The sequence below is a fragment of the Hyperolius riggenbachi genome, chromosome 8, assembly GCF_040937935.1.
Source record: "Hyperolius riggenbachi isolate aHypRig1 chromosome 8, aHypRig1.pri, whole genome shotgun sequence".
NCBI lineage: Eukaryota > Metazoa > Chordata > Amphibia > Anura > Hyperoliidae > Hyperolius > Hyperolius riggenbachi.
In genome coordinates, this window is record NC_090653.1 from 239,065,843 (window position 1) to 239,090,759 (window position 24,917).

General features: G+C 44.3%; 1 protein-coding gene across 2 annotated transcripts in view; it reads right to left on the reverse strand.

Annotated features, from left to right (window-relative positions):
* Window positions 1-6,796: 6,796 nt before the first annotated feature.
* Window positions 6,797-24,917, reverse strand: part of LOC137527678 (semaphorin-3F-like) — a 224,494-nt gene continuing 206,373 nt past the window's right edge. For both annotated transcript variants that reach the window (XM_068248415.1, XM_068248414.1), the window contains 7 exons: window positions 20,994-21,216; window positions 19,942-20,030; window positions 18,555-18,596; window positions 15,609-15,766; window positions 13,762-13,829; window positions 11,635-11,768; window positions 6,797-7,759 (listed from right to left, as the gene is read on the reverse strand). In XM_068248415.1, the coding sequence (XP_068104516.1) occupies window positions 7,517-7,759; window positions 11,635-11,768; window positions 13,762-13,829; window positions 15,609-15,766; window positions 18,555-18,596; window positions 19,942-20,030; window positions 20,994-21,216 (957 nt within the window). In that variant the 3' untranslated portion in view covers window positions 6,797-7,516. The remainder of the gene's footprint in view (window positions 7,760-11,634; window positions 11,769-13,761; window positions 13,830-15,608; window positions 15,767-18,554; window positions 18,597-19,941; window positions 20,031-20,993; window positions 21,217-24,917) is intronic.

A 24,917-nucleotide genomic window follows, 5' to 3' on the forward strand; every position in this document is an offset into this window, starting at 1 on the left:
TTCTGTTAGGTGTATGACGAGTTCATAGAAGATTTTATTTTTTGTCAAAAGTTAGCGGAAATTAATTTTTATTGGTTTTTTTCACAAAGTGTCATTTTTCACTAACTTGTGACAAAAAATAAAATCTTCTATGAACTCGCCATACCCCTAACGGAATACCTTGGGGTGTCTTCTTTCTAAAATGGGGTCACTTGTGGGGTTCCTATACTGCCCTGGCATTTTAGGGGCCCTAAACCGCGAGGAGTAGTCTAGAAAACAAATGCTTCAAAATGACCTGTGAATAGGACGTTGGGCCCCTTAGCGCACCTAGGCTGCAAAAAATTGTCACATGTGGTACCGCCGTACTCAGGAAAAGTAGTATAATGTGTTTTGGGGTGTATTTTTACACATACCCATGCTGGATGGGAGAAATTTCTATGTAAATGGACAATTGTGTGTAAAAAAAAATCAAACAATTGTCATTTACAGAGATATTTATCCCACTTAGCATGGGTATGTGTAAAAATACACCCCAAAACGCATTATACTACTTCTCCTGAGTACGGCGGTACCACATGTGTGGCACTTTTTTACACCCTAAGTACGCTAAGGGGCCTAAAGTCCAATGAGTACCTTTAGGATTTCACAGGTCATTTTGCGACATTTGGTTTCAAGACTACTCCTCACGGTTTAGGGCCTCTAAAATGCCAGGGCAGTATAGGAACCCCACAAATGACCCTATTCTAGAAAGAAGACACCCAAAGGTATTCCGTACGGAGTATGGTGAGTTCATAGAAGATTTTATTTTTTGTCACAAGTTAGCGGAAAATGACACTTTGTGAAAAAAAACTATTAAAATCAATTTCCGCTAACTTGTGACAAAAAAATAAACTTCTATGAACTCACCATACTCCTAACGGAATACCTTGGGGTGTCTTCTTTCTAAAATGGGGTCATTAGTGGGGTTCCTATACTGCCCTGGCATTTTAGGGGCCCTAAACCGTGAGGAGTAGTCTTAAAACAAAAATGACCTGTGAAATCCTAAAGGTACTCATTGGACTTTGGGCCCCTTAGTGCAGTTAGGGTGCAAAAAAGTGCCACACATGTGGTATCGCCGTACTCGGGAGAAGTAGTATAATGTGTTTTGGGGTGTATTTTTACACATACCCATGCTGGGTGGGAGAAATACCTCTGTAAATGGACAATTGTGTGTAAAAAAAATTAACAAATTGTCATTTACAGAGATTTCTCCCACCCAGCATGGGTATGTGTAAAAATACACCCCAAAACACATTGTACTACTTCTCCCGAGTATGGCGATACCACATGTGTGGCACTTTTTTGCACCCTAACTGCGCTAAAGGGCCCAAAGTCCAATGAGTACCTTTAGAATTTCACAGGTCATTTTGAGAAATTTCGTTTCAAGACTACTCCTCACGGTTTAGGGCCCCTAAAATGCCAGGGCAGTATAGGAACCCCACAAATGACCCCATTTTAGAAAGAAGACACCCCAAGGTATTCCGTTAGGAGTATGGTGAGTTCATAGATTTTATTTTTTGTCAAAAGTTAGCGGAAAATGACACTTTGTGAAAAAACACAATTAAAATCAATTTCCGCTAAGTGTCATTTTCCGCTAACTTTTGACACCGAGTGGCTCCTAGTATCGGCTGGCTCCTTTGCCTTTCCATTATACCAAATGGCTATTTTTAGGCCTCTTTTCCACAAGCTGTTTACAGGCAGTGAAATGCCTCTCAAACGCTCACTGCTGCCTGGTAACTGCTTGCTGATCACACAGTACAACAGTTTGTGGAAAGGAGGCCTAATGCTGCATACACACTTGAGATAAAAGTCTTTGGAAAAGGCAAGATCACAGACCAATTTTACCCCATTCCATGTAGTATGAGAGCCATACTCTACACAGTGTATTCTATTGAGCTGAACTCCCCATCAGATAAAATCTTTGCAAGATGCTGCACACAAAGATACTGTACACATTCAAAAGATCATTATCTGCAAAAGATCTGTTCTTGCAAAAGATCCGTTCCTGCAAAATGCATTCATAGTCTGAGATCTGCAGATCATCATACACACCTTGTTTAACAGGCAATCTGCAGATCATCTGCAGATCAGATCCACCAGGATGGATTTTCAGATCTGCAGATGATTGCGAGATATGCAGATGAAGTCTGTTAAACAAGGTGTGTATGAGGATCTGCAGATCTCATGACTATGAATGCATTTTGCAGGAATGGATCTTTTGCAGGAAGAGATCTTTTGCAGATAATGATATTTTGAATGTGTACAGCATCTTTGTGTGCAGCATCTTGCAAAGATTTTAGCTGATGGGGAGTGCAGCTCCATAGAATAGACTGTGTAGGTATGGCTCTCATACTACATGGAATGGGGTAAAATTGGTCTGTGATCTTGCCTTTTCCAAAGACTTATCTCAAGTGTGTATGCAGCATTACTGATCGCTCCAGGCTGGAGGTAAAACACAACACTTGAGTTAATTTTAAAAACATTGAAACATGGTAAAATAACATTTATTGAAGGTATTTACCACACAAGACAGTAATTTACATCACTTATTAGCAATGTTACTATTCCAGGCAGTAACTGCTTTAGTCAGTTGACTTTTTGGTAAAAACGGTTGTTTTCTGCCTTACTGGATGCGGAAATGTTTGGAAAATGGAAGCCAAACTTAAAAAAAAAAAATACCTTTTCTTCCCACAGGGAAGTTTGTAATGTTATTTTCCTACTGACTCCTTGTCTCCAGTCCTTGCAGTGATGTCTACGTTTGATGCTTTTGGATGCTGCTATTTTGATTGGTCTACAGAGAAGATTTGACAGGGCCACTGGCCATAGTACCAGAAAAAACATGACTGGCCATCCAGCAATCAAACCTCTGAGGAAGTGGCACTGAGGGCCTTACTGGGAAGGGGGAGTATTACCTGTTCTGCTTAGTTTTAGTGCACTCAGTAAAATACTGCTCACTAAACATCCTTAAAGGAAATTGTACATTGCATTCAGAAGACAATTATTTGTTTTGGTTCTATAAACTGCAAGGATTAACCGCTTCACCTCCAAGTAATTTCCCTCTTAAAAAAAGCTCCTTCCATTCATGGTGGTGGTCTGCAGTGTGGCACGCTGCATTACAACACTGTGATCTTGTAATTCTGTCCAGTCCTTTTGCAGGTTTTCAAAACTTGAAGACTCTCCTCCTGCATTGATGGGGATATATCAGCTCAAAACATTGCATAAAAATGTGCATAATTCTGTATCGCCTCAGAATTGTTTGTCTTGTTCACCATCCTGCTTCCTGAAGTCCTCTTCCTGTCTCACCAGGCAATATACAGGTGAAACGTCATTTTGGAATATTTGTGCATACGTTAATTTTTTCAGTATTTCAACTTAAAAGGTGAAACTAATATATGAAATAGGAACTGAAATAGGTGTTTTGGATTAATGAGTTAATTAGGGTCTTACACTTTGAGCCTAGACTACTGAACCTTTTCACAATATGCTAATGGTCTTAAGCCTCTTTTCCATGGACTGTTGATAGGTAGGGATGATCAATGAGATGCAAATTTTTCAGAATGTGTGCAAATTTGTATGCAGCTTGAAAATGAACCAATTAATTTAAACCTGGGTTTAAATTGATTGGTCCATTTTCAAGCTGCATATATTTACATACAAATTTGAGTTAACGCGGAAGAACTTGCATATCTGTGATCATCCCTATTGACAGGCAGTGAAATGCCTCTCGACCTCTCACTGCTGCCTGGTTACTGATTGTTGCTGCCTGATAACTGCTTGCTGAGCACACAGTTCAATAGTCTGTGGAAAAGAGGCCTAAAGCCCCATGTACACCATACAATTCTTTGTGCGATTCGATTACGATTCTATTTACGATCCGACATGTCCGATTGGCATTTGATTCGATTTGCCATTGTTTTGGAATGGCAAAACAAATTAAATCCGACATGTCCGATCAGGATTCGATTCAATCAGATCGCAGATGGAATTGCACAAAGAATCGTATCGTGTAGATTTGGTTTAACCACTTGAGGACCCACCCTTTACCACCCCCCCCCCCCCCTTAAGGACCAGCGCTGTTTTAGCTGATCTGTGCTGGGTGGGCTGTGCAGCCCCCAGCACAGATCAAATACCAGGCAGAGTGACCAGATCGTCCCCCTTTTTTCCCCACTAGGGGGATGATGTGCTGGGGGGGTCTGATCGCTCCTGCCTGCCTGGGTGTTGGGGGGGGGCACCTCAAAGCCCCCCTCCGCGGAGAAATCCCCCCTCCCTCTCCTCTCTCCCTTCCCCGGAGATCTGAGGCTGCACAGGAACGGATCTGTCCTGTGCAGCCTCTAACAGGCTCCTGCCTGTCATGTGACAGCGATCCGGGGATCGCTGATCTGGTACAACGCTGCTACTGTTCGCTTTGTTTACATTTTTACAACGCTGCTGATTATTTCCGCTTGTGTTTACATTTAGCCTGCGAGCCGCGATCGGCAGCCCGCGGGCTATTCACGGAGCCCCCATCTGTGAATTGACAGGAAGCAGCTGCTCGCGCGAGCGGCTGCTTCCTGATTAATTTAGCCTGCAGCCGGCGACGCAGAACTGCGTCGCTGGTCCTGCAGCTGCCACTTTGCTGACGCGCGGTTGGCAAGTGGTTAAGTGTCAGGAACTCTTTGCAGGTGTTTTGGATTAATTCGTTAGAGTATTTCATATATTAGTTTCACCGTTTAAGTTGAAATACTGAAATGGAACTTTTTCACAATACTATATTCTAATTTTTTGAGTTTCACTTATATCTTGTAAAACTCTAAAAGGACACCCAAGGCAAAAAAAAATTAATGAAATAAACGATTGTATCTATCTTCCTTCTCCTAAAAATTACTTTTTAAGATATTTCAGTTTTATTTTGTTTAAATCTACTTTTTAAGTTTTAACTTTTGTTTTTTTTTTCTTAATAATCTATTCATTGAAGTATGCCAGAGCTACAATCTATGAACTATTAACCATTTTCATCTCTTTCCTAGCAGAAAATGGCTTCTGAGAGCAGGAAAGTGTTTTATAGTTGGAATTTCTTATCAGTGAGGGTCACACTGTAATCACTTCCTGTCTGAGGGCTGGGGCATACCAAGCAGGTTTTTTTGGCGTTTTTGCAGAATATGCTTGGTCAATGTATCTCAATGGGGTGGTTCACACCAGAGCGGGAGGTGTTTTGCAGAAACGCATACTCCCAGGCTGAGGCATTTTTTGGATTGCGGAGGCGTTTCTGCCTCCAATGAAAAGTATAGGCAAAACGCAAACCGCTCTGAAAAATGGCAGTTCAGAGCGGTTTTGCAGGCGGTTTTGTTACAGAAGCTGTTCAGTAACAACTTTACTATAACAATATATGAAATCTACTACACCAAAAACGCTTCACAAAACCGCAAAATGCTAGCTGAAATGCTTCAGAAAAATAAGAAAAAGCGTTTCAAAATCTGCTAGCATTTTGCAGGTCTGCTGGCGGTTTTTTGTGTGCACTGGGCCTAAGTCAGGACTGAGTCAGCAACTTACATACCTGATATTTAACTCTTTCAGATGGAGAAAGAAAAAAAAAAGGAACATGGGCATGTACAGTGCTTAGTACACAAATAAAGGATACTCGAGGTGACCTGATGAGTTAGCATAGTTAATAGGCAAGGGCCAATTTTGCATGCTTGCTACAATCTGTTTTTGAGAATTTTTTTTTATTCAGTCTTTTATTTGTGTTTTTATTTTGTATGGAATGCTATAGAAATAGGTACTTGCTAGATGTGAGAAAATTATATATTCACCTATCTGGACTGGCATTTTGAATGATTATAGGGGTCTTAACCACTTGAGGACCACAGTGTTAAAACCCCCTACCGACCAGGCTCTTTGTTGTTGCACTGGGCTGAGCAGGCTTCTCAGCCTCCTGCAAAGCCCAGCTAAGGAGCCCAGTGATCGGACTTGCCTTTTTATGCCGCCTGAGGTGTCCGATCGCTGTGGCTGTTGTCATTTTTTTTCTTAGCAGCCTGTATACGGCTGTTCATCCCTCCCCTCCATGCACAGACTGGCCAGGGATCGCCATCCTGTTCAAATCGGAGGCTGGGGATTGCCGTGAACTGGCAGGGAATGATTGCGCATGTGCGTGGCCGTTCCCTGGGAAACTGTAGCTCCAAGACTTAATGCCAATTGGTGTTAGGTGGTTCTGGGGCTGCTGCTGTGGCCACGCCCATTGGTGTGGGGCGGTTTTAAAGTAGTTAAAAGAAAACTGAAGTGAGAGGAATATGGAGCCTGCCATATTTATTTCCTTGGCTATCTTGCTGAACCTCTGCCTCTAATACTTTTAGCTATAGACCATGAACAAGCATGCAGCAGATCAGGTGTTTCTGACATTATTATATCAAATCTGACAAGATTAGCTGCATACTTGTTTCTGGTGTTGTTTAGACATTACTGCAGCCAAATAGATTAGCAGAGCTGCCAGGCAAAAGGTATTGTTTAATAGGAAATAAATATGTCAGCCTCCATATACCACTCACAACAGTTGTACTTTATTCCCCACTGCTAGCAGCTCCTTCTCTATGCCTTCTGGCATGGAGTAATTTATTGGGAATAGAAATTGTGGGTATTAGTCACACTGCCAGAACACTGAGCTGACAACTATCAGGTGAAAAATGTCTGTGCCAGAGTGAAGGTGAGTATACCAAAAATGTGAACTCCACTCCTCTACCCCTTGATGGGTACAGTTTTTTTTGACTGGGGTGCTACTTTCAATAATTGTTGTAATTACTCTTGATTAGGATAACTTATTTAGGATTTATTGGTTCTTTCAACAAACATTCTCTGTAACATAGTTCCACATTAGCTTAAAAGTCTGGATTAGGTACAATTTTAATTTTTTGTTTAACCAAAAACTGTGCAGCATGAAGCAAAAACTATGAAACTATTTACAGTATATACATGAATCATGATCTAGAACACATTATAGTTTAACCAGTCATTACATAAGGACAAGGAACACAGCTATAAAATAAATGTAATCTCTCTGTTGTGCCTGCAGATCAGATATGGCGGGGGAGGGCAGAGGTGTGCCAGTGGCGTCCATGATGAGGCTTTGTCCAGTTCAATGTGCTATTCATCAGCATGGAGGGAAGGGGGCGCTATGCTGGGCACACAGTGGTGCCATAGAGTGATTGAGGCTTATACACAAAGCAGCTTTGGCTCAGGCCATAACATGAAATCTGGCATCCAGTGTTTGTGATAAATAGAGAAAATTCACACGGCATCAATCTCGCTACATACACACAGTTCTCTATACAACGTATCGTTCTGGAATGTCTCACTAATGCTAACTCCTTTCACCCGCTACTTCAACTTCACCGCGTTCTGCATTCGATGATGGGGAAGGCTCCATCCACACAGGAGTCCCGTGACTGGAGTCTTTGTGTTGAAGAAAGGGGTCTTTTGGCTGCTGTTGGACAGCGCCCTCTGTCTCAATATCAGTGTCATTACATCCTCAGTTCCTGTCGGCCTGTGGTCGTTGCTTCTGTTTCCGGATGGGTGGGCATTGGGCTGGCGGAGGTATTAAGGTCGGAGAAGATGTCAATTTTTCCAGCACATCTCTGGGTAAGATATTTAGTCTGATCTTCCCTCGTGAACGTCTGAAGCCATTTTCTGTGCCCAAACAGGTATAAAGTCCGGCATCGTTTGCCTGGACTGAGCGCAGGATTGCTCCTCCCTCCATGGCTTGAAGTCGCACCTATAGAGAAAACATCTATTAATAAAGCAGTAGATGGTAAAATCTCCCATCTTCAGTAATAATGTGGCCAGACGGAACTGACTCTGTGATAACTAAGGTGGAGTTGTAACTGTGATAACTAAGGTGGAGTTGTAACTGTGACTTCCTAACACAGTGCTGATGAACTTCCTGTAACCACACCTAGTTTTTCCTGCCTTCCCCTCTGTGATAATGGCTGCTGCATCTGCTGTGTGTTGGAGGAAATGGTGAGAATCCCACTCTGCTGCACCGCCTCAAATAAGCTGCAACCAGTGACACCTTCTTTAAAGAGAACCCGAGGTGGGTTTTAAAAATCCTAATTGCACACAGAGGCTGGGTCTGCATATAATGCTCAGCCTCTGTTGCGATATTGTTCTCCCAGTCCCCCCCCCCCAATGAATCAACCCGCTGTGCTAGCGACACACAGCGTGTGTACATGGCCATTGTCACCCTCCCCAATCATTGGGTCCCGTAGGTAGTAGCAGAGCGGCCAATTGCCGCTCTGCATGTCACATGACCACAGTAATCATGTGATCACTGCAGTCCTAACAATGGAGGAGAGCTGCACAGACATCTGTCCGTGTGCCTCTCCTTCTGGCGGTATACTACGGGACCTGGCTCTGTACTATAGCTAGCAGCAGAGCAGACAATTAGCTGCTCTGGAGGGTCATGTGATCATAAAGAGAGGAGAGTGTCCGGGCCTCGGGATCAAAGATGAGCGTCGCCAGGCATCCGCACTGACCCTCCCTATCAGGAAGTAAGTTCGGGGGGTTGGTATACAGTAGCGGAGGCCAAGGTTACAGAAGGACAGTGGCTCTAGACAGTAAGTGATGGGTTGTGATCCCAATGCAATTTCCTTTCACCTGGAGCCAGTGTTTGCACCAAACTTTTCATAGTGGGAGTTGTTTGTTCAAGAGGGTAATATCTGATGATACATTTTTTTAACCTCATTCCGACCGCATCATGCTGATGGGCGTGGCCGCCACGGCAGCGCCAGGACCGCCTAACGCCGATTGGCGTAAAGTCCTGGGGCCAGCTAATGCAGGAGACCGTGCGCACGCATCTCCTGCTTGGGGGGCGGAGGTCCGCCCCGCATTCAGTCTGTTAGACGGCGTGATCGCCGTCTATTTACACTGTGCAGCGCTGCGATCAGCAGCAGCGTTGCACTGGGGACAACCGTGTGATACGGCTGTCCCCCTGGGGGACAAGAGAGCAATCGGCTCTCATAGGCAGAAACCTGTGACAGCCGATCGCCGTAATTGGCTGGCTGTGGGGAGGGAGGGAAGGGGTTTAAAGAAACGGTTTTGTTTTTTTTTTCAAAACAAACAATAATATAATATTTATTATAAAAAAATAAACATGGGGGGAGCGATCAGACCCCACCAACAGAGAGCTCTGTTGGTGGGGAGAAAAGGGGGGGGGGATCATTTGTGTGCTGTGTTGTGCAGCCCTGCAGCTTGGCCTTAAAGCTGCAGTGGCCAATTTTACTAAAAATGGCCTGGTCACTAGGGGGGTTTAGCACTGCAGTCCTAAAAGAGGTTAAATAGTTCTTGTTGGGCTGGTGTGATGCTAAAGGAAAGGCCCAAGAGTAGTGTTGGTGTTTGAATCTGGGTTTCCTAATTGGGAATCCTGAATTGCACCACACCCCACACTACAGTAGCTCAGCTAGTGGAGAGGGTCCTGGGGTTGCAGTCCATGCTGCCCTGTATGTGACTTAGATGCTGCCTCCTTTATCATTGCCAGATTTCAGGCAAGGCTACAAAGGTCATGGCCTAGGGCACCAGGAAAGCAAGGAGCAGGCTGTGGGCAGCAGTAGCAGTTAGACTGGTGAACATTCGTGCTGCTACACTGTTTGCACATAGTGGTGAGTGGCTACCAACAGCCAGATCTTGCACTCGGGGATGAAGGAGCAGCAAACGGGTACTTACAGCGATCACTGAGCTGCCTATCACTCACCAAATGTGCTGCTCACCATTGTGATAATCTAATCCCTGTCAACATGTCTCTAAGGGCTGGTTCACACGGGCGTCTGCTGAGCTTTTGCTTGGCATTGCGTTCAAACGCCAGTGTTTAAAAGCTAGCTTTTGAAAAGCGTTCAAGGCTAGCAGTTCTGGTCTCTGCTATTGTTTCCTCGCGTTTACTGCCTCTGAAAGCAGCATGTTGCTTTTGAGACTAGACGCAACGCTGGGATCTACTGCCAGGCTTTCATGAAAGCCTGCAAAAGCCAGCTCTAAACGCTCCCATTCACTTGCATGGGATGGCAGTAGATCCCAAAAAACGCTGCGTCTGAAACGCTGCGTTAAACGCCACAAAAACGCCCGTCTGAACCAGCCCTAACTGTCCTCAGAGGAGACTACAATCTAATCCCTGCTGAGTTGGGAGGGGGGTAGCAGGTGATAGTGGGCCTTGGGCAGTAAACTACAAATCCAGCTTTGTCCTTACAATGAGAGTCTTGTGAAGCGCAGCGTGAACCGCACACAAGTGACCTACCCGAGATCTCCTCCGTTAGCTGTGGTGCTGAAATGCGGTGTGTGGCATATTCTGGGCATTAGGAAACCCAGATTGGAACACCAACCCTCCCCAAGAGATCATCACTCTACTTGTTCATTCTACACTATCTGCCTGAATGAATAGACTTCATAATAACTCACAGCACCACAGCTGACTAGCAGGGGGTGCTGCAGGGAAAGTCGCATCTGGAAAAATTGAACACACGTGTGGTACATTGGTCAGATTTTTCAAATGTTACAATTCATGGGGTGCAGACCATGGCTGTGACGGAGCAGCAGCTGCAGAGACCACACACCAATCATGTGATCTTAGCGCAGATCAATCCAGCGCAATAATTGGGTGATCAATAACAGAACTGCGGTTCAACACAAAGGTCACTTTTTGACTATACAAGCAACAAGAACAGAAGATGTCCGGGCACCAGCAGCTGCAGAGCAATCCACCACTTTATTTACATCCCCATCACCAGCAGATACAAGGCAAAAAGACAAGGCCTAACAGCCATTTCACAACACACGTTGGTCTCTGAGGAAGCAACGTGTGTTGTGAAACGGCTGTTAGGCCTTGTCTTTTTGCCTTGTATCTGCTGGTGATGGGGATGTAAATAAAGTGGTGGATTGCTCTGCAGCTGCTGGTGCCCGGACATCTTCTGTTCTTGTTGCTTGTGTATTGATCCTAGTCTGGAGGCACAGTAGGATCCATCCTACCCCCATCAGGTTTGTCGGTCCAAGCATCTAGTGCTGTCCTAGTACTTCTCTCCCTAAGGCACTTTTTCACTATGTTGGTTGCCTTGCAGAATAATTTTGCATGCCATCTCATTGGCCGTACAATTCTATGGGGCTGTTCATAGTACTGCACTGTAACAGATCGTGTTATGCTAACTTGCTGCATGCAGGCTTTGTATTAAAGGTTATGTCCAGTCTCCATTGTAGTTCACAGTTATGTACAACCTAAACTGTACAGTAAAACAGAGGACTTCAGACAATTTCTTAGTAAGACTAGTACTATTACTATACAGTATGTACCTGTTGTTTATCTAAATATGTCAAGTGCCAGTTCAGGTACCCTTTAAATCTGGGATTGGGGAGTTACTAGGATATGATTTTAAGCGGGCTGCTTAGGGGAATAATGCTGGGAAGGTAGCCAAGATGATCCAGCAAGTAATATGTTCCTATTATTGCTTGTTGATATCTGGGCACAATATTAAACCAACAGAACTCGTGGCTCAATCAGCTTACTGTCCTAACAACAAAGACCCGGTAAGACTTACAAACCCTCTCAGTACCGTGAAAATAGTATATTAGTAAGCGCCATCAGGCTTATTATAGAAGCTTTAGCAGACTGACCTCCTTGCGATGCTGTGAGCCCTCACGCTGCAGCAGCCAAGTGACGCTCTCCAGTGGAGAATGAGTATCACACTGCAGAAAGACGCTCCCACCTTCCACTCCTATCTGCAGTCGCTCAGAGACCCCTCTGTCCACTGAAACACAAGAAACATTCTATTGTCAGCTCTTACAGTGCAAGTTTATTATACCAGGGAAAGAGAAACATGACAGTTATTAAACAGGAACTCTGGTTTATGCAATCCTGAAGTATTATTAGCTCCACCCTATGTTAGAAGTGTTTAACTTTCTTGCCAAAGCTCATGCGTTGCTAGGGGGTTGGATCCGGGGGCATCGCCCCGGATCAATTATAGCAGGGTGCCCCGGCCGTGAGCCTCCCTCCCCCAGGGACGTTTCGGCCAGATTGAGCTGCAGGAGGGGGGGCACTGGGTGGAAGGGAAGCAGACACAGGTAGTTACAGCCTCACCTTCCTCTGTGATCCCCACACACACAGCGCTGCCTACACCCTCTTCTCTATGTAAAATGTTCTAAGTATACTTGTGGTAGCCTGCATCCAATCTGCATTCAAATTTTAGATTAGGCACTAGCACATAAATTTGCACTTAAAATTGTGCATAATTTTGCATCTGATTTGGATTCAAGGCATGTATTTAGCCCCTGGGGGTCTGTACATGCCCCTGATGGTTTATAAGCCAGTTGCAGCCTTTGAGTGCTATCATTTTTTGTTTGTCGATCCCCACAAACAGCTTCCATCTTCTTTCTTCTTCCTCCCCCTAGTGTTGGTTACAGCGCCCACTGTGATGACGTAACCGCATGTCATCACAGGAGGCACTGTTACCAATCAGATGGATGCCGGGGGGGGGGAAGTAGAAAGAAGCTGGAAGCTGCGTGCGAGGATGGCGGAGGAAGGGGAGTTTGTAATTACCTGTGCCCAGCACCACCCCTCCTGCTTATAGTGGAGGCACCTACGTATCTAACCTATAGTGGGGGAACCTACCTAATCTAACCTATAGTGGGGGAACCTACCTATCTAATTTATACTGGAGGCACCTACCTAACATATACTTAGTTACATAGTTATTTATTTATTTATTTGGGTTGATAAAAGACATACATCCATCGAGTTCAACCAGTATAAAGTACAACACCAGCCTGCTCCCTGAAATATCCCTGTTGATCCAGAGGAAGGCGAAAAAACCCTTACAAGGCATGGTCCAATTAGCCCCAAAAGGGAAAAAATTCCTTCCCGACTCCAGATGGCAATCAGATAAAATCCCTGGATTAATATCATTAGGCAATATACTGGTGACAACTATATGGGCTATCCTATACTGGACGCAACTATGCCTGGCTAATTATACACCCTCGCCCTGGGTTAGGTTAATTTAGCTCAGAAACTAATCCTGTTCTCCCCCCCCCCCCCCACCCCCGAGTGCCGGCTCCTGGTCTCCACTGCCTCTGCACTCAGACCTCAGATCGCCGGCGACCAGACAGAGGCGCATGCTACCCGTGGACACGGAGCAAGCCCAGCATATCCGCCAGAGTACAGCACACAAGCCAGCCAGCCCGAAGATAAGATAGAAGCCAGGTGATGGGGCTTATTTATGTGAAATATTGCCTATTTAATATATTTAAGTTATACCACTGCTATGTTCATGTACATTTGGCCCCACTCATGACCACGCCCACTTTCCTGTGACAAGATGACCCAGCCCATTTTTTGCCGCGGCGTGCTGCACATTCATTCCCTCTTGGTGCCCAGGGGTACCCCGGATCTCCTAGGAACCTAGCAACGCCCCTGCTACAGCTCATTCACATTAATGTACTACTAATGTACTATTCACATTTGTCATTGCAGTTACTATTAGGGATGATCAATGAGATGCAAATTGTTCTGAAATGATGCAAATTTTATGTAAATGTATGCCATTTAAGAATTTGCATACATTTGCATCAACTCAGGATAATTTGCATATATATGATCATCCCTAGTCACTATCCTATCTGACCACAATTCAGCCTGCTGGAGGCTCGCACAGCAAAGATCAGAGGCACGCCCACTGTCTTGCTCTGTGTGATCACTGGCTGCTGTTCTGATGAGGAGATCTGCACACATAACACTTCGCTCACCCTGCAAGTTGTATCCTCTGCATTGCCTCATGGGGTCTCCATGTCTGACATCCTGACGCCGACTCCTCCTAGAAATACAAGAACAACAGCTGGAGTGACACTGCAGCCAATCATAAGCTTGATATTTCACAGCCTGCCCTGCAAATATGATCGCTAGGCCTATTTGCCAACAAGCACAAATCCTACTGTAAAGCAGTGACAACAACAGCAAAACCATTCAAGTTCATGTTCAGGATTTTCTTTTACGTGGTCTTCCGCCCCTTACTTCAGTTGTATGCCCCACTTCCTAAATCCCTTGTATGTACGAGGCATTAATTTAAGAAATAAAGTCACCCACGTCTTAAAGCAACTCAAGGCGACCAGAGCTGCAGAAACAGAGGCCATACAGTGGTGAGGGCATGAGAACAGACACATACCTCAGTGTCTGTCCCCTGCTGAAACGTTCCATGAGATAGTAATCCCCTCTGTTAGTGACCACGACAAGATCTAATCAGCAGCTTTGCCCTGGAAGTAGTATGGCGGACACATGTTTGGAGTAAAGGTGCCCAGACGCTTGCTTGATTTTGATGACAGTTTCAATCATTATGTTTGATTCTTCCCAAGATCGATGTGACAACATGGCTACATAATTTCAATCGATCTCTGGCTGAAATCAATCAAAACTATCAAACGCAAAGTCTGGAAAGATCACGCTCAAAAGGGGGCGGTCAGATGCATGGCAGCAGGCTTCAGAATGACCGATTGCCGCCCCCCCCCCCCCCCCCACACACACACACACTTTCCTGACTTGTGGAGATTGTTGCAGCGGAGCTCAGACTCAGCTGTCTGCTGGTGCACTTCTCTGGTCCGCTGGTGTCCTCTTCAGGGTCAGCTGGATTACGTAATGGTAAGGCTGTTGCCTTTGGTGTGGGATTTGAGGACCATGCTCAAGCCAGTGCGTAAAACAGTAATGAGTGTTTGGGCAAGGCTCCCTAATGACCGTGGTCGCCCATGGAGGATGCCCCTAAGTAGCTGCAGCTCTGAAGCGCTTTATGTACGCCAGGAGAAAAGCACAATATAAATGTTCCAGGTCTTGTCTTCATTGCCGCTGGGGTGGCTGTGGTCATATAACGTATGTGCCCCCCCCAGGCCATGGAGTACATACGCCACAGCGACAATGGAGGCAGGAGGGGCACACTGGCGAACAGGTGAGCGTATGCTCAGCTGCCAACACTGCATGGCCTGGGGGAGAGCACATTAGATGCTGGAGACCTGGCGGCAGGCAGTGGCAGCTCAACAGATTTTCGATAGATCTAATGAAAATCTGTGCCTAGTGTGTGGCAATAATCAATCCCTCTTTGATCAGATTTAAATCAGAGAGGGATCTATCTGATGATTGAATCTGATGGCCATCTGTTAGTGTATGGGCACTGTAAGTGCTTAGACAGATGCAGTTTTCATGCTGCCAGCTCCTTTTTAGAGCAAATTATGTATGCAAACACTATTTTCACATAGATGCCTACCTTCCCAGCTCCGCATTATGACTCTCAGGCTTATGACAGCCGATTCAGATGCCAAGCATCCCGCCAAGGGAAGGCCCAACCAGCACACAAAGGGAAGTGTTGTGCTCCGATTTTCCATGGCTCCAGCGGCTCACAACCCCTGAGTATTTGTCACAATGCTGCCTAGCAAGCAGGGCTATTATTTATTTCAATTTTCATTAGGTTACAAAATGTCCAGAGAGATGGGATGACCATAGATGGGCGGGGCAGGACTGCCTATTACATTCATCAGGGCTCAGTGCCAGCTGGGTGGGAGATAATTCTAATGGTCTCTGCATATGCCTATCACTTCCATCATACTCCTACCTCATGGGTGAAGGGGTGTAGCGGGCGCAGGCCTTTCCATCCCAGGCACAATACGGATCTCTGGAGAGACAGCAGTCGGCACAGGAGTCTCCGTAGGCAGCGCATCGGTGAAGAGAGACCTGGGTCACCCCGGCATCTGAAGACACGTATAGCTGGTGCTGCAATATAATAACATTACATGTGAGGGGCAATTATACCTTCTTATCAACCCAACTACTGGAGTCCCAGTCATGTGATGGAATCTCAGCCAATACAGCTTCACCTTCTGTCTGTTCATATTTACACTAATGCTGATCGGTCTTAAACCATTAAAAATTAGAAAAATGTTCCTTACAGAAGCTCAGACACAATTTCCCTTGTCACAGGATAGCCAAAGAAGGAGGAGATTTTTGCTACACAAATTTATTTATTTTTAATTTTCGATTTCAACAAAAATTTCTTCAAAACCAGATCCTCAGTTAACTAATCTCAGCTGACTTATCATTCAAAGTTGATCAGGAAAGAGCTGTTTATCGGTTGCATGCGGGGAGCAGCAGAACAGCTTTGCACTGGATCAGTTGGTTAAAAGACAGCGTTGGCCAGCGTTTTAAATAATTTTTAATAGATTTCTAATGAAATCTGATACAAATCGAACCAAACTTCAAATCTGGGTAACTGATTAATTTGTCAGATCCGGCTGCCATCATATGGTGTATTTTTTTGTAAATATGTTCATCTGTTGTTGTCGACGATAACCAAGAACATCATACAAAGGAGAATGACTGGGTACAATATACCTGTGGCTTATCAGTCTGATGTGGGATCCTAAAGCTCTGCCACATGTAAGGCACAAGTGGTTTGCTGGGATTGTTGGCAAAGCAAAGAGATGTTCTCTGTAAAAGTTCCGATCCGCTCACACAGAGATTAACTTTCTGGACACCACCATATACATCAGGGGTAACAACATACAAACCTCTGTGTATCGCAAACCTACAGACCGTCCCACATACCTAAGATATGACAGTCTTCATCCCAAGCACATTAAGAACTCTATAATTTACAGCCAAGCTATAAGGTACAACCGGATTTGTTCTGACAGCATGGACAGAGACAAGAACCTGGATAGCCTTAAGAACACTTTCATTAAACAAAAAAATAGAAAAATCCAGGAGGTCCGCACACTCGAAGAATAAGCATCCAAGTTTTATTCAAACATCGTGACAAAGTTCCATTCCAAAGACCAACGATTCGTTTCGGGGCCCTGTGGGGTCCCCTTTGTCAAGGCAACACGAACATTCTGTTCGTGTTGCCTTGACAAAGGGGACCCCACGGGGCCCCGAAACGAATCGTTGGTCTTTGGAATGGAACTTTGTCACGATGTTTGAATAAAACTTGGATGCTTATTCTTCGAGTGTGCGGACCTCCTGGATTTTTCTGTTTATCGTTTATGGGTCCTAGCACCTCAACCGTGGTGTGCAATCTTTTATCGATTTGTGCTTTCATTAAACAAGGTTACAGTCCTCCTATGGCTGAGGCCCAAATCAGGAAAGCCAGCATCATCCCCAGGACTGAACTCCTGAAATATAAGCAAAACTAGAAAGAGGAACGTGTCCCTTTGGTTGTCACCTACAACCCACACCTGGAAATCTTAAGGAGGATTGCTAAGGAACTTCATCTCATTTTACACAAGGATCACAGACTGAGAAAGATATTCCCTAAACCTCCCCTCTTGTCATATCGGCAACCACACAATCTAAAACAGATGATTGTCAGGAGTTCTTTGAATAGGCCTCAACAAAACGGAACATCACCCTGCCGACAAAAAATATGTGGGACCTGCAGACACATTTACTCCACTGACAGGGTAACGATACCAGGTGCACAACAGGAGTACAGAGTACAAGGTACATTTTCCTGTGGTTCGACCAATCTGGTATATCTGATCATGTGTGCCAAATGCCCCAATGTTCTGTACGTGGGAGAAACTGGACAAACTCTGCGCAAACGTATGAATGGACACAGGCACACTATTAATGATACCAAATCTGGACTCCCAGTTGCTACACACTTTCGGTCCAACGGACACAGCATGGATGATCTTCGTGTCACTGCCCTGAAGGGTGGCTTCAATTTATAAATGTTGTTTCTGCTATTAATCGATCATTTGACGTTTTGGTTCAAAGCTGTGCAGAACCGTTTGAATAAGGACAACAATTTTTTATATTGGTATGAGACTGATGATATTTAAACTTTCTCAGCCATTCTAGCTGAACTTGTGAACTAAGAATTTACGATACCTCTGGGTCAATCCTAATCCCAGGTCTGTGAGCATGGCGTAAACAAGGATCCTTATCTTAGCTAATAACCTCTAACCCCATTCAGATGGTCTGTTTGAATTAAGGCATCTTAATGACATGTATTTATGCTTGAAAAAAATATCTGTTTTCCCTTTTGATGTTGCATGTATATAAGCTGTCTGTACCACCAGCCTGCAAACTAACAGGATATAAGCCAGACGAAGGCTGCAAGGCCGAAAGCGTGCTTATTTTTATTCATTTTTAGTTGGCCATCATCCTGATTTAAAACTTCTTGTATTAAAGTCTATGTCCAGTCTCTATTGCAGTTCACAATCATTTTAACGCTTGCGCTATGCAACCTAGCCGTAGTGTTTTTTAATTGAATAGGATACGTCCTAAAATAAAATTCTATTATTTGACTTAAATTATCCTGTACTGATTTGGGATACAGGCATTACACAGAAACATCACTCAGCTATAGAATCTTTGCAACGGATTGCAATTAAATAAAACATTTTTTGGAACATTACTAAGTAATACAAATGTACTATCCAATTATTGGATAAACGATAGGGTACAGTAGGGGGTAGCCTGTAACACGTGTATTAGTGACACAACTAGGTGACCCCAGTTACTGGCCCAGCCAGGACTAGAACAGGATGGCACTTACCCTTTTGGAAGATATTTTGATATTTTTAACAGGAGACAGGACCTGTGTGACACAAGATGAAATCATGGTTAATAATTGTACAGTAAGAATGGTCAGAAGGTCAGAAACTTCAAGTGGAATTCCATGTCTAAATTCAGTTCCCCCTCCCACCTACCAAACATTTCAGTGATGGGGATAATTGTTTTTTTTAAAAAAAAAAACTTCTGTAAATACGCCTTATTTTCCCTTAACCCATATTAATGTGATTCCTGTCAGACTCTAATGTCCTCCACCTTACCTCTCTAAGGGAACTTGCTAAAGGAAAGATAAGTGTCAGTCAAGGCCACACCCCTTCCAATGTACCCATTGGCCTGGGATGCAGGGACACGGCTTCATAAGGAAGCAAGGGGACCCAGAAAGACCTTGTGAGGGTATTTTGGTGGAATTTTAAAATGCTTCCCATCTCATGATGACGTGCAGGAGTTTTTCTTCCTAGAAATTAACAGTTCAAACTGAAACTCCAGGTAAATCCAGAGGGTAGAGGCCTGTGCGGGTCTAATTTTTCAGACCCGCAGCCCGCTTTCTGGTGAATCTGGTACCCCTATCTGATCCGTGCCCGCAGACCCGCACCTGACCCGCAACCCGATTAAATCAAACCCGACCCAAATTTCGGGTACCCCGCGGGAACCCTACCCAATGCCCTGTGTGGGTCTAATTTTTCAGACCCACAACCCCGCTACCCACACCCAACCCACAACCCGCTTTCTGGTAAATTTGGTACCCACACCCGACGTGCTACCCGCACCTGACCCGCAACCCAATAAAAATCAAAACGGGTACCCCAACCCGACCTCCATTTCGGGTAACAAATGACTAAAGAGATAGTGGTCCAGATAACTAAGGAAGGGGGAGCAAGCAGGCAGCTGTAGTTTGCTGAGGTGGGGATGAGGTTCTATGAATTGATACAGCAAGTATTTTTCTTTTGCAAAAGCTACAATTTAGTATAATTAATTTAATGTCCGATTAAATTTATATATAAAAAACTACCTGTACTATGGCTTTATATGAAGTTTAGGATGGTGATTCACAAATCCTGCTGTGTTTCCAAAGAAAAGAAGTTTCTACCAGGAACAACACAGCCATTCTATTGTCTTGAAAAAGAACACTAGCTTACCTAGCAACCAAGCAAGCGGTTCTCTGGTCATTTCAAATGACACGAGTCAGCTACAGAGGGGATGCTAAAACTTTTAGTTTATAACTAAAAAATGTTTAAAAAAGTATAAATCACAAATGTAATACTCATTTATTGCCCCAAGTCCACATTCCACAGAGTGATGCTGAGACACTTGGCTGTGTGTATGCTGAATCCTGCCCAGGGTGTATTAGAAGGAGATGAGTGAAGCCTTACCCTGAATACCTCCACCTCCTCCAGTGTGATACCTTCTGTCTCCTCTGGGCCTTTCGGCAGGATCATCACCTTCTGCACGGTGCCCCGATCTGGTTGGAGGAGATGGGAACAAGATATCATGCCGTGCAATGATCCCCATTTCACCTGTCTGCACATATAGCCATATATCCTGTTGCAAAATGCCTCTATCCTGCTTTGTGTTTACAATTCTGAAAAGTTGGCAACATTACTCCGTATTCTATCTACTAGATCATTAAAATCCCTGGCATTAACCCCGAGCAAGGCTTGGGGTGGAAAAACCGCAGCTCAGAGCGGTAACCCCGAGCCTGACTCCTGGTAGGCCCCGGGAAATCTGTGCAGAGTATAGAGTGTGGGCATTTCAACTCACCTCCCTGGGATCCAGACGCCGGCAGCCATTCTCCCTCATGTCCTCGGAGGCTCTGTCTCTGTTTGTCGTCATGACAACAGACAGCAATCTCACTGCAGGGTTACAGCGCCACCAAGACGGAGGGAGAATTTCAGCGCTGGATCACAGGGAGGTGAGTAAGTGCTTGGCAGCTGCAGATCTCTCTAGCAGCATGATTGTTTTTCCTCGTTTTAGGGTCTGAAAGCATGCCAAAAAATTGTACCGCTATTAGACCCTAAAATCTGAAAATAATAATACTGCCAAGTAGGTAAATAAAACATTTGAAAAGGATTGGATCTAATGCTGACCCTTGTGGGACCCCACAGCTAACAGTTTCCCATTTTGACTATGGCCCATTTACCACCAGCGGAAGGGTCTGAAGGACCAGTCGTTGGCGGCCGTAGTGTGTGTGTACGCACCTTTAGGCAACTTGTGCTAAATTTAGATAGACTGGGAACAACCCAGGGCTGTGTTATGAGGCAAGGGCATCACTTTGGTAAAGACAAGCAGATACAGTCCCCTCCCTGCTTTAGGGCCTTAACCAATCTGTTAAATAAAAACCTTTGTACAACTGAAAAGAAAACTGACTTGTGCATAGCAAAATATGTAGCTCAGTGTGCTTTGTGATTACGTGCTGCTTTCTCACCTGTACCCAGGAACATAACGGTGTATTCCCCATCCGAGGCCGGCACGGTGTCCACAGCGATACTCGTGTAGGTGTACGAGGCGTCTGAGAGAAGCAGGAGTGGCCTGCGGTTGACAGGATACACTGAAGTGTACATGAGCGGGTGCGTACGTACAAACCTCAGCACATCCTCACCAAAATGCCGGCTGGAGCGGATATTGGAAACAGAGAATCCGCCTGCACACTGCAAGACATAGCAGAATACCAGTGAGAAAAGGAATCGTCAGGAGGAGAGACCTGGGAGCAGCCATTACTAAACCTTTCCTAAAAAAAAGGGCTCAGTGATTTGTAGTTACGTCCCTGGTTGCTGTGATCATGCTGAGTGTTATTTCACAAGAACAAATGATAAAAACACTGAAAAACATGCAAATACAATAACCAACAGCATCCAAACAGAAGTCAGCTTGGTAAATTATCATTGGCTGCCGATCAGATAAATCTGCCCATTTCTATTTGTTCTATTCACATTTGACATGTTTGTTATTTTCCTTAAAGAGGAACTCCAGTGAAAATAATGTAATAAAAAAAGTACTTATTTTTTACAATAATTATGTATAAATGATTTAGTCAGTGTTTGCTCATTGTAAAATCTTTCCTCTTCCTGATTTACATTCTGACATCTATCACATGGCGACATTTTTACTGCTGGCAGGTGGTGTCATTGGAAGGAGATGCTGCTTGCTTTTTTGGCAGTTGGAAACAGCTGTAAACAGCTATTTCCCACAATGCAACGAGGTTCACAGACAGGAAACTGCCAGGACCATGGTCCTCACAGTTTCCTGTGGGAAGGGTTTCACCACAATATCATCCATATAGAGCCCCCTGATGATCCATTTGTAAAAAGGAATAGATTTCTCATGGGAAAGGGGGTATCAGCTACTGATTGGGATGACATTCAATTCTTGGTTACGGTTTCTCTTTAACTGAATCTTCACTTTCATTCACAAATGTATGATTTAATGTTATTCAGTTTACCATTCCAGTTCAGTCTCTGTTTCCAAGATAAACTGAATTATGCTTTCCAGCAGACACAGTGATCATTTGTGAATATAACTAATCCATACTGTCATATTACAGCCTTATTTCACATTCATACAAGTCAGCAGGATCACATTTGCAGGAAGCTCAATACAACAAATTAGTGCGTGTAGAAACACCTTAGACTTGGTTCACAAATAAAAAGGTGTCCAGTCCTGTCCTGTCAGTTTTAGACAGTTGGAATCCGTTATGTCTTTCTAGGGCTGTGTTATTCTGTACATTTCCGGTTCAGTCCTGTCAGTTTCGTATCAGTTTAGTATGTGTTTCTATGGCGGTGGTCACACATAAAAGGTGTAACTTTCCAGTCCAGTCAGGTAAAACTGATAGAAAAGTGATGCAAAACTGACAGGACTGGACTGGAAATGTACAGATTCATGTGTCAACCAAGTCTAAAGCCTGGCGCACACTTTCAATTATGATTGGCCAAAAACTGACCAATTTCATGTACCTTCACGTAGCTTACCTACTAATCTTCTCATAGTATTCAATATCTGTTGACGCTCCTACTACATGAAGGTGATAAGACTGGTCAGTGATTGGCCAATCATAATTGCAAGTGTGTGCCAAGCTTAACTCACACTTCTCTATGTATGGCAAATACAGAATATACACATCCAGGTTTTAGTGCCCAATTTTACCACTTCCATGTAACATTAGAGCTTACCTACAAAATCCGTTCATAGTATTCAAAATCTGTTGGCTTTCATACTACACGGTGCTAGTAAAATTGACCAATCATTGGGCAATAAAAACTGGATGTGTGTATGCACCCTAACGCTTAGAAATGTTGTATGAAATCTTCACAGAGCTCATTACTTGCTCTGCTGGAAAAGTTTTATTTTTAACATGAAAGTGAAGCTACACTTTAAAATGAACCTGAGAAAAACTACAAATGATACATACTTGGGGCTTCCTCCAGCCCTCTTCAGGCTAATCGGAGGCGGAGAAGGACAGGGAGGGGGCTGGAGCCTGGAGGAAGCACCAGGTATGTATAATTTACCCCACCCTTCACCTCAGGTACCTTTTAAAGGACAACTAAAACAAGGGCAGTATGGAGGCTGCCATATGTATTTCCTTTTAAGCAATACCAGTTGCCCGGCTATCCTGCTGATCCTCTGCCTCCAATACTTTTAGCCGTAGACCCTGAACAAGCATGCAGCAGATCAGATGTTTCTGACTTTATTGTCAGATCTCACAGATTAGCTGCATGCTTGTTTCTGGTGTGAATCAGACACTACTGCAGCCAAATAGATCAGCAGGGCTGCCAGGCAAATACATATGTCAGCCTCCATATCCCTCTCACTTCTGTTGTCCTTTAAGTAAACGGCTGTGTGATAAACATGGAGGTCACCATCACTGACTTGCTCCTAGATGCCAGCTGACTGGCTGTAATGCGGATTCTCTGACTGTGAAGGATCTCCATTCACCCCAGTCACAGTATGTGCAGATAAACAATATTTTCCCCTTGATGCATTCTTCTACAAGATGTTTTGCTGCTACTGCAAGAAACTTCATCAGTTCAAATGAGGTATCAGCTGACATCGTAGACTGGAGTAAGTGGATTATCACACATAAGTGTCTTGCAGGGGCGTAACTAGACATCACGGGGCCCCCCTGCAAAACTTTGGACGGGGCCCCTCCCCCCTTGCTTTCTGCACAGGTAAACCAGTAAACTGAGAATCAATGTTCTTCAATTGGCTACAGACAGCAGTGGAGCACTGCTTGTATTTTCTCTATCAATTACATTAGCTTCAGTGATAAAGCATGTATGTTTTCACACATACAGATACACATGGTGTGCAGAAAACGCAGGCAGAAAACTGACTGTCCAGTCTGCTCCCAGTCCCAGCTTCTTATTTCATTCACTCTGTCCTTCTCTGATGGAGCAGAACAGGCTCTGCAGACTCCTCCAGCATCACTACAGTACACATCACTTGGGGAGGGTGTGGAGAGGTTGGGGCAGGGCACCATACACAAGACCCTGCTGCACACTGAATAGGGGCTGTCTACAAATCTTTGTCTGCAAAACTTTGTTTGATTCTTTATTAGTGGCTGAGCAGATGCTGTCATTAGAACAATTGTGCAGAGAGCGTTTTCTTTCTGTGTCCTTAGTTGTCAGTCTTTCAGGACAGGGAAAATAATCTATTCCCTCCATGGGGCCCCCTTCAGCTGCATCCCCTGCAGGGTCTATTGGTTATGCCCCTGGTGTCTAGGTATTTCCCCTTCACCTTATCTCTTTATCTGAAATGACGGATTTGTTTTCTAATCATGTCTCCTACAGCATGAAAGGATGATTGAAACAATCTTATTCTTTCTTTGGAAACTGTCTGATACTTTTTGAGTTTATCTCAATAAGCAAACAACTACTGTATATCAATAGAAATATTAGTACAACAGAGGCAACACGATTAATATACAATAAAAACAGTTTAAAAAGGGAGCTAGGGGTGGACTTACCTCCCCATAGATTATTGGATTTGGTTGATTTCAAATAAAAACCAATGTGTGACGCATTTCAAAGGTATAACATGCTTCATCAGGGAAAATGAAGGAGTAACTGAAATGAGCTCTGTAACAAGCCAAGTGCCTCTGAAATCGACCAAATTGAGTCACCTATGGGGAGCTAAGTCCACCACTGCCTCTCTTTTTAAACTGTTTTTAGTGGATATTCATCTTTTTGGTGCCTCTGTTGCACTAATACTTCATACTGTCTCCACCCTTGGTGGAGGGGTGATGCCCATTTCTTCGGATCTACAGAGAGTGACTTCTTAACCTGAGTGGTGTGAGGTTCTTGTTCTCCACCTGCCTATACAGTGGTTGCCTGTGTGGTAATCTACCTTTGTGAGA